General features: G+C 41.4%; 2 protein-coding genes across 3 annotated transcripts; one reads left to right on the top strand and one right to left on the bottom strand.

The window, feature by feature from the left end:
• Window positions 1-263: 263 nt before the first annotated feature.
• Window positions 264-8,192, bottom strand: qars1 (glutaminyl-tRNA synthetase 1). Its single transcript, XM_086118724.1, has 23 exons — window positions 8,004-8,192; window positions 7,566-7,716; window positions 6,723-6,832; window positions 6,574-6,649; window positions 6,416-6,480; window positions 6,240-6,293; window positions 5,893-5,953; window positions 5,730-5,804; window positions 5,556-5,641; window positions 5,395-5,481; window positions 5,223-5,322; window positions 5,074-5,152; window positions 4,735-4,974; window positions 4,553-4,645; window positions 4,299-4,436; window positions 3,806-3,893; window positions 3,589-3,735; window positions 3,278-3,379; window positions 3,109-3,201; window positions 2,896-3,023; window positions 2,129-2,195; window positions 1,918-2,043; window positions 264-1,764 (listed from the first exon to the last, which is right to left on the bottom strand). The coding sequence occupies exons 1-23, from the start codon at window positions 8,112-8,114 to the stop codon at window positions 1,714-1,716; spliced, it is 2,328 nt and encodes a 775-aa protein (XP_085974850.1). The 5' UTR covers window positions 8,115-8,192; the 3' UTR covers window positions 264-1,713.
• A 1,112-nt stretch (window positions 8,193-9,304) lies between these two features.
• ogg1 (8-oxoguanine DNA glycosylase) lies at window positions 9,305-13,932 on the top strand. 2 transcript variants are annotated; one of them, XM_086118706.1, is made up of 7 exons: window positions 9,305-9,539; window positions 9,839-10,188; window positions 10,268-10,447; window positions 11,425-11,603; window positions 11,679-11,826; window positions 11,903-11,952; window positions 12,027-13,932. In XM_086118706.1, exons 1-7 carry the CDS (start codon window positions 9,418-9,420, stop codon window positions 12,237-12,239), a joined length of 1,242 nt encoding a protein of 413 aa, XP_085974832.1. In that variant the 5' UTR covers window positions 9,305-9,417; the 3' UTR covers window positions 12,240-13,932. The 2 variants fall into 2 exon arrangements, with proteins under 2 accessions (XP_085974832.1, XP_085974838.1); XM_086118712.1 differs by having other exon boundaries at window positions 9,316-9,427.
• The last annotated feature ends 1,820 nt before the right edge of the window (window positions 13,933-15,752 follow it).

Raw genomic sequence — 15,752 nt, 5'->3', positions numbered from 1 at the left:
TAGTGGGGTCCTGTGATAAGCAATATCATCAAATTGTGTTTATTTTACTTAAGCAATGGTTACCAAGAGTTAACGTTTATTCTTACTAAAAAATGTATAATTTGATTAGTAAAATAATCAATTTTACATCCACATTTGCCCTTTTTATTAGGGCTATCTCATATGCATGACCTGGCCCCTCTGTCCCAGTAGCTTATAGACCAACATTTCAGGTTCCATGGTGTTGGTGTTAATAGTTGTATACCTTTGTAATTTACAACAAATACAATTCAAAATTGTATTAATATTTATAAATAAATTACAATACATCCAAACAGAACAATATAATATTCGTAGCCAATATTTAACCAGGGGTTCGGTAAATCGGCCTCAGGGGTTCGACGAAGTCTCTACCATGGAGGGTAAGACACACGCGACTCAACATGTCAATTACTTATGACACGCCCACTAGGCCATCACTGGCTACAGGTGATCACATGGCATTGCTCGTCAAAATCAGTGCTGTGGGAAATTTAGTTCGCTTGGTAGACAACGCATGACTGTCGTGATAGTACATCGTGATAGTATATATATATATAGATATATATCTATATATATATAGTTTTTTTCACTAATTAAAAACTATGAACCTAATGAGAGCCCATTTGAATGATTGTAGTCACTCTATTCCAGTGGTTTTTATCCTTCTTAAAGGTATCGAACCCAACCAGTATATGGACATTCACTGAACCCTCCCGGTTCAGTGAATGCATACCTGTCAACTTTTCGGAGCGCCAACCTGTATAAACTACCAAAAAAAATCCTTATAAAGAGCAAAAAATCCTTATAACATACCAAAGCATTTTATATGTCAAAATAACGGCAGAAAAAAAACCACGAAATTTTCAATGATATTTATTGTAGATCTCCATAATACAATGTCTGGTTAATGTCTAATCATCATTCTACTTAGTAGCATTACTGTGTTCAGAGTTGTATTCCTGCGTTACTTTTTTGGAAGGTTGCCGGAAATGAAAGCATTCGAGTAGACTAGCACCATTCTGGGCAAAAGCAAACGGAACTACCTGTTAGGGGAAGAAAAAAAACCCGGAAAATTTCAGAATCCGTATGATTTGTGCGATACGGCCATATACGCAAGATTCACGACAAAATCCGTTCGAACTTTGGCTAAACCGTATGAGTTGACAGGTATGTGAATGGCATCTCATTAGGTTAATCAGTGTGATTCGTGAGTAAGGTATATTTGTTCCTTTTTGAAAACCAGACATAAACTGCTATTTCCCTGATACACGAGCGCACCCTCTGTGATAGAAAGATATGCTTTGCAATAACGTTATGTATTTGACAGCATCACCTCTGTGTCATACAAAACAAGAGACAATATCGTTACGAAATTCAGGTACAGTATTAATGTATGCATTGCACAGTCAATCAATGAGGCAACAGTGAGCAATTAGAAATGCTCATAATAACGTTGCAAATTTTGATACTAGAGAAGTACGTCCAGTCTCCAGTAAAATTATGGACATTGTAGAGATTTCAAACAATAATTCAAATTAAAAAAATATTTTCCAATTTAGATGCATATGGAAGAATGCAGTTCCCATTTATGGTCCGATTCATGTCAATCTTCACCAAAGCAGTTGCTGGGGTTCTGCATGTATCTGTGGGCTCTTGGGAAGCAGGACACATAGCTTGATCGCATTTTGAGACTTAAATCTTTCCCGGATCCTCCTTGAGAGTAACTGTCCTGTTGAAGACCAGCTGCAACGACAAAGGAGCCAGTGAATACAAAACAGAAGCATATAAGAGGCAGCACGTGCTTACAGGAAGAAGAAATAACTATGTGGTTGCTATTATGGCTATTAATGTATTCTATTTTCTAAGATTTAGCGTCAAGCAGCTCTTTTAATGTACCTTGTCTGAAGTGCTGTCAGGGTCCAGGGAGAAGTAGCCAACTCTTTCAAACTGGAATTTGTCAAGAACCTTTGCTCCCTTGACAGAGGTATCAACGAAGGCACCGTTGACCACTTGCATCGAATTCTACATTTGGGGGAGGGAAAAGTTGTTGTTTTTTAAATAAACTACTACAATCCACCGATGATGCAGGCATGTGAGGACCACTCACTGGGTTGATGTCACTCAGGAAACCGTTGGGCACCTCAGCTGGATCCTCCGGATGTTTGTGTATGAATCTACAAACATGTTCAGAGTAGAACATTAATATCCATTCTTTGGAATGCACATACATGCACAAAATTCGTCCAGGCTCTGATCCTTTCTCATTTTACTTCTATGACTTATTTCCAGGCATTGCAATGTTTGCATACTCCTTTAGCTATTCATCTGTATTTTTGCTAATTCACTAGCTACTTTCCACTTCGATGTGGTTAGTCTGCTGGACTGTTGTCTTGACTACATGTTCTTGATTTTCAGTTCAGATGTCTGTATTCCTGATATACATTACAAACCAAGTAGTAGGTGCCTGTGTTTTCGGAAGTGCAGCCAGAAATGGCAACAGTTGTACATCTACTACAATTCATTTTGTAGTCTTCGTAACATGCATGAATACTGCTATTTCCCCCACAACATTTATACTAATACAACGAATACAATCCATAATGCTGGTATGGTGTTCTTTAGGTGATGAGCAGTGTTGGCTTGCAATTAGGACCAAAAGGTTCAACCTTGTTCTTATCAGAATACAACAAAATCTCCCAAATAAACTTGGGAAAACATGTTATGGAGCAATGATTTTGCAGGTTATAGGTCACATGAATCGCGGCAAAAGTTTTGATGTCATTTCTTTATGTCACAAAAACCTAGCATTTTAACAAGGGTGTGCAAATGTCTTATATACACTGTGAGTGGTGTTATGAATGAATGGCAACTTACAGTCTTTCATAGATGCGCACTTCGCACACAAGTGGCTGGCTGACCCAGTGGATGAAGGCCTTTGGTTTCTCTGCTGTATCAGAGCTGCAGCAGCTCACTTGAAGTTCTACCACTTTACCCTGAGCGTCCTGCAACAGAGGATGCACGCAGGGTAGGAACAGGCGCTACCAAAAGAAAAATGCTCATCTCAAAATTAAACCTACTGTGTCGTACCTTGATGATCTTCTTCACAGAGATGACATAGCCGGCATGCCTTAAGCCTACGGGTTGTTCTGGGGTCAGACGCTTGTAGCCTTTCTCCATCACCTCGAAAAAAAAATGTATACCATCATCTTCCATCCACAGAATAACTCAGGAATGGGTATTTTTGTGTGTGTCAAACCTCTCTGAAGTCACTTTGTTCAATGAAGATGGTGCTTTTAAATGGCACAGTGTGGCTGCCTTTAGCCTCATTAGCAGGGAAATCTGGCACTCGTACTTCTGACTAAGAGAGGAGGGGATGAGTACTAATGATATAATCAAGACAGAATCAACAGTCCTCAGGCACAACACAACGACAAAAGTATTGTGTCAACTGGCACATTTAATCCTGAAAAAGGAAAAAACATGGCACGCTCAAGCTTAGCCCCTGATCTTATTGATTACAGTATTTCAGTCTGAAACCTTTGACCACAGTAAGCATATGAAACATACCTTTGAGTCCTCAGGAAGGTTTACTATGGTGACTTTAAGAGGTTCCAACACGGCCATGGCTCGTGGGGCTGTCTCGTTGAGCACATCCCTGACACATGCTTCCAGAAGATGCGGCTCAGTTGTCGTCTGGGAAACTGTGACTCCCACCTAAAAAGGTGTCAGAAATTGAGGTATTTACGTGTGACTCTCTATCCAGTCCTCCATTCATCCTGCTTACCCGAGCGCAGAAGTTGTTGATGGCCTCCGGTGGGAAGCCTCTCCTCCTCAGTGCAGTTAAAGTAAAGAGGCGAGGGTCGTCCCAGTCTCTGCAATTACACAGAATATATCATATCGAGTTTTCTTTCATGAAGATTTGACACTGTTGTGTCATGAATACTTTTGAGGTTATAATAGTCAGTACAGTATTGCGCATACTGGTTGCTTTGTATGTCCACTTGTCCATTTATCTCTACATATTTGTAGTTTAAATGAGCAATAATAACAGTTTGGGTTTTGGGATCCAGCCAACCACTACAGATCTGACATAACTGCAAACATCACTAAGCTTGCGTTTATTCAATTTGAATGTCAAAAGTATAATTTGACTAAAGGCATCTGCCAATGTAAAATTCTGATGCCACATGGGACGTTCACTTTAATGTCATCTGATGTGAAAAATAAATAACAGAAAAAACGGTTAAACACATTTTTTTCCCCATTTGCAATTTTACCTGACCACTCCTTTCTCCACCAATTTGATGATCTTCCTCTTGGACACCACAGTGTAGGTGAGGTTCAGGCGGCCATATTCCCACTGAACAGGGCAATACAAGTCCAGAGCATTGCATAGCCAATAATATGATGATCGCCTGACAAGAAAAACACAAGCATCAGAGGGAAATGTTCATGCCAAATCAATTAAGGGTGCCTCCGCGAAGGGTAATGATAGTAAAATGGAAGAAAAAAAAAAGTGATCAATGCCAACCTGGCCTGAAACTCTTTGGTGCAGAGCGAATGTGTGATATTTTCAATTGAGTCACACAGACAGTGGGTGTAGTCATAGGTAGGATAGATGCACCTGAAGACAAACATTTAGGAATTGGGGACAGTCATATTCATGGGAAATGAGAATGGTGAAAAGAACAGTGATTGAGACAGCTAGCCTACCATTCATCTCCAGTTCGATGATGCGGCGTGTACTTGATTCGGTATGCCACGGGATCCATTTTCCCATCCTCCATGACGGTCTTCATCCTGAGTGTAATCTCTCCCTCAGCAAACATCCCCTTTTTCATCCTCTCAAACAAAACCAGAGATTCTTCAATGGGACGGTCTCTCCATGGTGATGGAGGAGTATTGTGGCCTTTCAGTTCCTCCCCCTTCTGGTGGCATACATACGCATGACCCCTGTGGGAAGACGATTTCAAAAATGAATCCCAATTGTGCTTTTGCAAACACACACACGCACAGCACACACGCACGCACGCACACACGTGTTATGCTCACCTGCGAATCAGTTCAAGCGCAAGATCATAGAGTTGCTGGAAGTTGTCCGATGCATGCGTGACTGCATACGGCGTGTAGCCTGAGGAAAACCGTAACATTATTCAGATACTGATATTCTGCATGTAGAAAAATCCTCATCACCAACTTACCGAGCCACTCTACCATGTCTTTGATGGCTGTGAAGTATTTTTCTTCCTCTTTCTCTGGGTTGGTGTCGTCATATCTCAGGAAACAAATTCCATTGTTTGCCTGGAGAAAAGGGTGCGTGTAAAAGGAAGCTGCATTGTTTGAAGGGAGATTAAAACGGAAGAAAGGACCTACCTTTGCATAACCAAAATTAAAGTTAATGGCTTTAGCGTGTCCAATGTGAAGGATACCGTTGGGCTCAGGAGGGAAACGGGTACGTATCTACAACAGTTGAGACGTCCGTCAAATTAGATTGGATTCTTTTAGTATTATTTCTTTTCTACACCTGAGCTCACCTGTCCACCAAAGAGCTCCAAGTGCTTTTTGAGCAAGTTCATAGTGTTTGGTGTAACCACATAGCCCTCAGTTGTATAGTTCTCACCTGCATATTGGTTAAGAGGGACAGCGCATTCATGCTTAGTATGGATGAAATTCACGGGAACTCATTTTGCAGTTGTTTCCTTTGTCACCTGGTTTGTGAAACTTCAGGGCTTCTCCCCTGAGCTGCTCCATGAGTGACTTTCCCTCCACGACTGTGGTCTCACCTAAACAATGCACATGATTAATTAAAATACATAAACGACAAACTTAACTGCAGACAGACAACCACTATTGTCCAATCCTGCACCTTACCATTAAGTGCCACCTCCTCTTTTTTCATCTTCACCTCATTCTCAATTTTATTTTTCTGGGTCTGCATTGTATTTAGAGAAACAGTGTGATTGAAATGTCAATAATTGCTTCACTTCAGCGAGACATATGTGAGATAACACTGTATGAAGATCTAAGGAGTTGGTTGGTTTGTTTAACTCGAATACTGGAATGTGTGAAACAGAGCAAACCTAACTTAGCCCAAATGGTAACAATCTCAGTTGACAACTAATGTCCGAAAATAACATTTGTCATGTATGTTTGATCCACACTAACAGATTATTTGCTTGTTGAGAACAATTTCAGTAGGTTACCCTTTTGCTAAATACCTTGGATTTCTTCTCAAGGTCAGCCTCTGTCTTGGGGCCTAAGAGGTGCAGGACCTTTCGAACCAAAGGTGAGTTACTTTAGATAGTCAGCTAAAGGCAATTACATTTCATTCAAACATTCAAAATGACAGATCTGTGCCATACTGTAATCCCAAACCACCGTTCTTCAGACCAACCTGCATGTCCATTTCATTTTTGAGAACTTTCCCATCAGCCCATTTAAGAGCGGAGCGCAGCTCTCCTGCAACAAACACCAGAACCACGATTTTGGTCCCCCGATTGCACAACGTCGCTTGTTTCAGAAATATCTGCTCAACTAGGAGAGTGATCGTACCCATTAGCAGGCCCACGTTGAAGTGGTACCTCTCCTTTTCAAGCTGTTCTTTGTGCTTCTTTATCACAGACTCCACCTGCACAACAATGTCCCATCACTGAGCGGTGTACAATAAAGCTTGAAAGTCGCACATGTGAGTATCTACTTACGGCATCTTCAATCTGCTCTGGTGTAATGACCACACCCACTCCACAGGTTTCATTAAACTCACTATGGTTGAGGGGGTCCTGAGGATGAGTCTTCACAAATTCCAAAGCAGCTGCAGATTCAGAAATGTTTCAGAATAGAAATAGCACAATGTTTTTTTATAGTGTGCAAGCAGGTCATGGGGAACAACATAATACAAGAAGTCAAATTCTCTGTCAAATATCAATCTGGCCTGATATTGAAAGCAAATTATCAGTTTGGTTTAGGTAACGATTAATCTAAATCACCCTGGTTTACAAGGGTGTGTGACTCATTTCTGAAGGCAGGTAAAGACATAACATTAGACAAACATGGGCAGTTGGCTGGTGCCCCAAGTTGCCCCGAAACCTGCAGTAGCAATAGAAGTGCAGGCATGAGTGACACTTTTCATTAACACAGCTTTGTGAATACACTCCAAGCATTAAAGCAGTTGAAATGGTAAACTACATACAATGTTGATCAATGTTCTTATTGACTACAATAATAGTGTTGATATGATTCACTCATTAGAGAATAAACCTCAGAAGGATTTTCAGGAGTTTATCGATGAACACCGTTTTGTGAAAATAACATTTTTGTCAGTGCAAGATGGCACCATAGTTGGGGGGTTTTCCCCATGTTTTATCTTATGTGTCCTGTTGTATTAGTTTAAGTTAAATGTTCTGTAAGGTGGTTTGTTACAGCTGTTGCTGTTGTGAAAGCGCTCTATAGAGAAAGATGTATGTGTAAAATGTGGATTTGCCTTGGGCCAGAAAATTCCTATGTAGGCCTATGGGTGAGGCGTTGCATGCAGAATGTCACAATACCAGCAAGTTGTTGCTCTGTGGTTATTTTGCGCAGAGCTATGTTTTCTGCGAGGAATGCTAGACGTTTTGTGTCTTTGAGGCGAGAGGCCAGGCTGTACAACAATGTCCCTGCTGCTTTGTCCACTTCTGTTGCTCCACTGACACTGCGAGCCTAGATAGATAATTGAAAGCAAACCAGAAATAATGAACATCAACACAAATTGTAAACTTCGTTAACAACAACAACAAAAAAACACCAGCAACATGCATCTAAAAGTGAAAATGAAATCCTGCGACCCTCACAACTACAGCTGCAAGGCACTCAAATGAACAGAAATGCGTCCCTACCAATCGAGTAATTACATATTTTAAAGTTTGTTGTAAAACAATAAGTGTTAAGCGCCTGTCCGTCACAGCTGTCCCTACTATGAGTTCCACAAATAGATGGTGGGGTCAAACCTGAACGATTGCACTCTTCAATGTGGCGCTCAATGCTGTATTTTTCAGCGTTTCTTTCACTTTCTGCTCACTAAGCCCAATGGAAATGAAAAGTGTCGATGTATCGTCCATTTTTCACTTTTCTCCGACAGGTCCAGGCGAACACTGACACACCACAACTCCACAAGGCACAAGCTCGCTTCTGAAAGAGAGAAACCACTTCCTTTTCCCTTCAAAGGGGGAAAGGCAAAGAACATATGAGCCAATTGGAAGTCGTGAATTTCAGCGATGTCAGCGAATCATGTAATGGTTTAATAGAAGCACCACCTACTATAAGGAATATAGCCAATCACAACGACGTGTCATTCTAGTGTTACGAACTACTACTAAATGAGAACTATTGCGTCAGAATGTCATTCCAGACATTTTGTTCTATTAATCATGAAAGTAGGACCACACACTTGTACTTATTTTAGATTCAATTTGAAGACGAAACGGAACACCCGGTATATGTTGTCATATCACATTTTCTCCGGAAAGAGTGTGCGTGTGCGTGCGTGCGTGTGCGCGTGTATATGCATGTGCGCGCGCGTGTGTGTGTCTGTCTCAGGCTATGATGCAACCTTTTTGTTGTCCATGAAATAACACTGTCGCTAAAACAACTCAAAAATTGTGTAATTTGGGCTTTTGTCCCAATCAGACTTTTTAAAGTAAAATGATTGGTATTTGCTTCTCAGTCTTTTGAAATTATGAAACAACGCTTATAATTGCATGAAAACGCAATGTAACTTCAGATTGATTAGCATTGTTGACATTTCATAATCCATCATCGCTAATAAACACTAAAACGAACAATATTTATATATGGTTCCGATTTGGGTATTTTTACCCACGAAACAACTTCGTGAAAGTCACCCCACATTATCCATTTGAAAAATGGAAGTTGGCCAACTGTTTGGATCGCTGTATTCATAGTAATGCTATATTGCCCAAATATTTTCTTTTTTATTCTGTGTGCTTACTGCTCAAGCATTACTACTACTAGTACTACTACTACTACTACTACTACTAGTAAAATTATTACTAGTGAAAATTATTATTATGAATACTACTACTACTACTAGTAGTAGTAGTAGTTATTATGAATTATTATGAAGTTATTATGAAAATTATTATGATGAATACTACTACTACTAGTAGTAGTAGTAGTAGTATTCATAATAATAATTTTCACCCGGCCCGTGTTTGGATAAGCCATTCAGATAATGGACGTATGGATGAAAAATTTCCAACTTTGACAGGGGAGCTGATCACTTCCGTTCTGACGTCATCAAAGTTCCGCCGGTAGACTGGCTGTAAACAAGGGCGACAAAGATGCAACTCGAGATTCTTTTCACCGTAGTAATATTTTAGATGCACCCATGCAGGCAAACTAATGCGTAAAGGTATGGCAACACATGCAGTTCTTTCATCAACAGCAAACGCGTGGAGGGCTTTGTCCTGTGAGAAGTCAGAGCTGCGATTGGATCTTACTCTTGCTTGTGGTCAGTCGTTCCGGTACGTCAGTGAACACGCGTTACCCACGGTGAACGCTGCAGTTTACACGGGGAAAGTCTCACAGCACACCACTTAACAAAAATATTTCTGAAATAATGTCGACACAGGTTAATTATGCACATTCTTCTATCTAGTGGAAGCGCATTGAATTGTTCCGGCCTGTCACCGTACGTTGCTATGTGTCGTTGCTGGCATAGATTCACCAGCAACGACACATCATTTGTATTCCTTCAAGACAAGCAACCAGTCACACTCAAATTCAAACCAAGGATAAAGATAATGCGCATATTTTTCCACAGATGGAGGGAGACGGCAGTCGGCCACTGGACTGGAGTGATGGGAGGAAAAGTGTGGACTGTTACTCAGACAGAGGACACTTTGTGGTACTGCGTGTACAACCCCAATGACAGACAAGTGCACAGAGAAGTCAAGGCAGGAAATGGTGGTGTTTCCCTCAATGAGAAAAACGAGTCACAGGTGAAATGTAAAGCATCTGTGAAGGAGGAGGTAGCGACTGTAAACCTCCAGCATGACGAGAACGAAGCCATGTTGAGAGATTACTTCCAAATGAATGTGAATTTGAGGAGTTTGTACAGAAAATGGGGAGCGGCGGACCCCCACTTCCAAAAAATTGCTGACACCTTCACTGGTCAGTATATGCTTGTATGATATAATTTATCAACATCTAATAACTCACATTGAAACACATTCACATTTCCTTTCCACAGGTGTGCGAATGCTCCGTCAGGACCCCACTGAATGCCTCTTTTCCTTCATTTGCACCTCCAACAACCATATATCTCGTATCCAGGGCATGGTGGAGAGGTTGTGTGAGGCCCGGGGTGATCTGCTCTGCCAGCTGGATCAAACCTCATACTACGACTTTCCTTCGCTGTCCGCATTAGCAGGTGCAGTGTGATGGGTTGATATGCACTCATACTTTGCCCTTGCGTTGTGCCAGTGTACTAGTGTCAACCTCAAGGCCCAGGGGAGAGTTCTGTGCCACCACAGCATTTTTTTTCTGACCTACTTAAGCAAATAGCGTGTTTTCCTGGGTCAAAGGCGCTTTAAACGTCATTAAATGCATTTGTGAAAAATTGAGGACTTAAATTGCATTAAAATACATTAAATGTACCGTAATGTCCATGAGCATTAATTAAATTAAAACACCATGTGTAGGCTGCCGATTAGCAGTTAGCACTGAGCTATAGACGACGGCTCCCAACGAGTACTGTATAGGCACTACTAGACCTCTTTGAGAACCAAGAGCTGAGTGTATGGCCGACTTGTCACGTGGAGTGACTCCAAATCAGTTACTCTTTAGATGCGGATCATATTTTATTCAGCAACTCTTGAAGATAGCTCGTGCAACACGATTGATGTTCTTTCTGGCTTGTTTGGAAATGCCAGGTTTTGGTGAAAATTGAAAAGCTTTTCCTCCATTATTGTGGAGTTAATTTAAAAACATGTCTTCAATTTAATGTTAACGGGAGTCAGCACATACCTGCCATCCTCTTTAAAGTGCTTTTGATACATCTGAAATACATGTCTGATGTTCTAGTTGGCTTTTCCTGAAAATTTTTCAAAGCCTGAAGGTTTTGTGAGTCTGAGACTTTATGAATTTGAAAAGATTCTTTATTTGTTAATATTTAATTTATTTGATTTATTTTTACTGGTTTTAGGCCACATCGCTGGAGAAAAAAAGTTTTTGATTTATCTTCGTGTCACTTTGTTTTATGTCACAAAAACTTTGAATATGGATATCTAACGATACTATTGTTACAGATATGTAGCGTTTTGATATCCACTGTATGTGGTGTCATGGCTAACAATGTGCCTGTACTACACTGTTTTCAATATCTAAATGAACGTTTGTACTTTATAGACGACAATGTAGAGGCATGCCTTAGAGAACTCGGTTTTGGATACAGAGCTCGGTTCTTGCAACAGAGTGCAAAGCAGATTTTGGACAACCATGGTCACAAATGGCTTGAAGGTCTACGCAGTGTCCCATATGCGGAGGCCCGTGAGGCTCTGCGTGCCCTCCCTGGAGTGGGCACAAAGGTACAGCAGCTGAAATGACTAGATGGTCTGGAGTGAACTTTGGAAAGGTAACTTGGCCTCTGTCTGCTTCTTTAGGTGGCAGATTGCGTATGTCTGATGTCCCTGGATAAGGCAGATGCTGTGCCAATCGACACGCACGTATGGCAAATTGCCAAGCGTGACTATAAATATGCTGCTGCCAATGAACCCAAAAGCATCACAGAAAAGCTTCACAAAGACATTGGTGTGTGTTCATATGTCTCACTGATCATATTTTGGAAGTATCCACAAGGCTAAAGCTTGGTTATGCTTGTACACAGGTGATTTTTTCAGAAATCTGTGGGGTCCTTACGCCGGTTGGGCACAGTCAGTAAGTGCATGTATTGTTGAACATCTCCATGCATTTTGTCCATTGTAACCACATAGCGTCTCTCCATTGTTTAGGTATTGTTCTGTGCCGATCTCAAGAAATTCCAAAAGCTGAAAGAAACACCACATTTAAAAAGGGCAAAGGAAGAGTCCGACAATGAAAGCACATTAACAGGCAAGAGAGCAAATATTAGGACTGTTAAAAATGCTACTGTAAAAAACAGGAAACCCAAATCAGCATGTCAACAAAAAGAAACGGTGTCTGTGAAGGAGGAGCAGGTCGTATGACGTACTGTATTTTTCTACAATATAGAGTTTGATACCGCAAGTGTGTGAAATAGTAGTTTGGGTGTATGATTCATGTAACCTCTGTTGTGTAAACTATCCCTTGAATTTACAAATTCAGCACCGTGCTGAGTCTTTTTTTAATAAATCAAAAATAGCAAAATCTCAATCCACAAACAGTTATTTCTTGCTTAGAAAGCAGCAACTCCAGTAGATTCAGAAGTGGTCTCTAGATGGCAGTATGTACTGGAAGATATGGCATCCATCCATTATCCTCGCAAGGGTGGCAGGCATGCTGAAGCCTATCCCGTTTTTTTGGGCAGGAGGTGTGGTACACAGTGAACTGGTTGTCAGCCAATCACAGGGCACACATTGACAAACAACCATTCCTGCTCACAGTCACACGTCAGGACATTTTCGACTCTTCCATTAACCTACCATGCATGTTTTTTTAGAATGTGGAAGGAAATCTGTGCAGGCACAGCGAGAACATAGCAAAGGAAGGCCGCGGCCAGAATCCAACCCTTGACCTATCTACCGTGAGGCTAACCAGTCGACACCGTTCCGCCTAACTTTTACTACAGGATGTTTCATCCATCCATTTTCAACGCAGCCTGTCATGACCAGGGTCGCGTGGCGGTGCTGGGGCCTATCCCAGCTGATTTCCGGTAGAAGGCAGACTATACCTTGAACTGGTCACCAGCCAGTTGCAGGGCACATATAGAGACTAACAACCATTCCCACCCACATCCACACCGTCACTGAGTGGGAACCCATCCCATGATACCCGCACACAAGTCAGGAGAGTGTACCACTTTAACATCAGCGACCGGAAAGTATTACTTTACACGTTAATGTCACACATGGGCCATTTGCTTGTCTATTTTAAGCATTGAAGAGCAAGTAGCCTATTTTCACTGAGTGAGTGTATTCTGCCAGTATCCCTGCTATTAATACATCATGGCTTTTGAGTTCATATCTAAAACAGGTCAAGGGTTGGTGGCCTGCATCTCAATTATGGGCTTTTCTATTGAGTTTAGTGCATGTCGTACAGTGCAACAGTGTCCCGTGTTTATTAGCATTGGTTTAACTGTGTCAGCTGGCCTTTTTACAGCAGGGATTGTTGCTGTCTCTGTCACTGCTTTGGTCTTTGTGTAAAAAATACTGGCCTCTTTGCCACATGAACAATATTCAGTATGTTCCATTTTCCCCTCGACTCAGGGAATTCAGTACATCCTGAATACGGTTTTGCATATGTTACGTTTATGTGTGTATCGAACTACCGTGGTTGCTCTTTCTATGTTGAAGTGTGCACCCATGTGTATTTCGTGATTATGTGAGTCAGCGTTCATGCCCACTCCATTTAAACTGAACGCGAGCTGGGGGCCCTGCTTTAGGGTAGAGCCAGGCAAGAGAAGAACAGCACAGTGAAAATTGATTCAAAAGAGCAGCATAAATGAAACAAAAAGGGAGGGTTTGGTGAAGGTATTATACGCTAAGGCTGGGCACATGAATTTGAAAGGAAAGGCCACGTGCTACAACTTACACACAACACTGTGTTATATAAGTGATGGGTTTCAGCTTATGTTTTGTCCTTGGTTGTGCTCATGTGCTTTGTTTTACTGTGCTGAATTGATTTAAACACCAAGGGATGTAACAATTTGTCATGCTCAAATAAAGTATAAGTCACACAACACCGGCGTGGGTATTATGCTTAGTGAAACTGCCTACTCTTTTTCTGTATTCCTGACGATGAGTTACTTTTCACTGTAACGCAATTTCCAGTTGACTACCATGAAGTATCCGCGAGCGCCCAAGCTGCTAGCGACAGGGGTGGCTAGTAGCTATGTGCTCGTGTCCACGCTAGCAATACAACACCGGCGTCAACAACCATCCAGGGTGGATTGACACCGAACAACCGAACTCCCTGTGGGCCCTCACTATTACATCTGTTCAATAACTTGTCCAATGCTGCCAGGGAACTCGCGCTAACAGACACCGCCACACCTATCGCTAACAGCACTCGGACACTGAACTGCAGCTACAGCTAGTACAACCTTTTTTTCACTTCACTAGAGTGGTGGTGTATCCAAAGATTGTAACTCAAATTTTGTCTCGAAACACAAAGCAGAAAATAGATGATGCAACAGCTTGTAAGTAAAAAATCTCATAGGAAGAAAAAAAAAATTGATGATTGGAATTTTTGTGGCGATTTTTTTCAAATTTAACCACTATTGTCATCATTAACGGCGGCACGGTCGTCGACAGGTTAGCACGCCCGCCTCACAGTGCAGGGTTCAATTCCGGCTGCGGCCTTCCTGTGTGGAGTTTGCATGTTCCACCTGTGCCTGCGTGGGTTTTCTCCAAGTACTCCGGTTTCCTCCCACATTCCAAAAACATGCAAGGCGGGTTAATGGAACACTCTCAATTGTCCCAAGGAGTGAGTGCGTGCATGAATGGTTATTGTTCGTCTATGTGTGCCAAGCAATTGGCTGGCAACCAGTTCAGGATGTACCCCACCTACTGCCCATAGACAGCTGGGATAGGCTACAGCACGCCTGGATAAGCGGATTAGAAAATGCATAGATGTAATAATTAAAATTTCCAAAAGAAACTATATTGTAATCACTCATTTTTTCTCAGCATTACAACAGATTACATTTGCATACATTTTGTATTTGGTTTGCGAAATATCATTACATGTATTTCACTACTCCCCACCATTAATGTAATGTAAGCAATGAAATTACAATTATTTTGCAAAGAGAGATGAAGGCTACTCTGGGCTTTTACACTGCTGAGATCTCCCAAAGTGTTCAAAGCACACTTTCTTAAACAATGGATGTTATTTCTGCTGAATAGTAACAGATGTATTACAGTATGTGTGATGCATTGCCTAAGATGGATAAAATAGTGAGACGTGTTGACTCACCATAGATGTGGTCAAAGCGGTGCCACCCTGTGCCGTTGGAGCCAGTACTCATGTGGAAGTCTGTTTTCTGGGGGCTCACACGATTCATCTTTGCCGTCTACACACCCACAGACAGAAAGAGTTGAGTTGATGGATTGATGTTGGCGTATGAATATTTCAGCTGTTATTGGTAAAATGAGGCCTCGTTTTATTTCACGGCCATGAATACTTTCGTGCAACTGATAGGGCTCTGACTTTGGCTGGCAAGTGACGAAGGCCCCAGTGCCTTGTATGGTATAAGTAAGATCCAGCTCCGTTTGTTCCAGTGTTGAAGTTCCCATCCCAGATACAATTCAAAATGACAAAGTTATATTGCCCTGTACTACAACGTGAGTAGGCCTAATATAAGTTTGCGACTTTGGAATGATATGCCGCACAAACATAGTATGTCAATAATATGAACATTTGGAGTGAATTTATCTTTGTGGAGAAAAAAATGAGTTCTTGCACTTCATGTTGGGTTGTTTTTTTGTTTGTTTGTTTGGTTCAAACGCTTCTTTGCAGGTTAGTAAAGTTGATCTTTTCAACATGCATTGAAAAATGTC

Source organism: Hippocampus guttulatus, chromosome 1, assembly GCF_054856545.1.
Source record: "Hippocampus guttulatus isolate MCC_2025c chromosome 1, RoL_Hgut_1.0, whole genome shotgun sequence".
Taxonomy (NCBI): domain Eukaryota; kingdom Metazoa; phylum Chordata; class Actinopteri; order Syngnathiformes; family Syngnathidae; genus Hippocampus; species Hippocampus guttulatus.
Note: the sequence above shows the minus strand (reverse complement) of the source record. Positions and strands in the feature narration are given on the sequence as shown.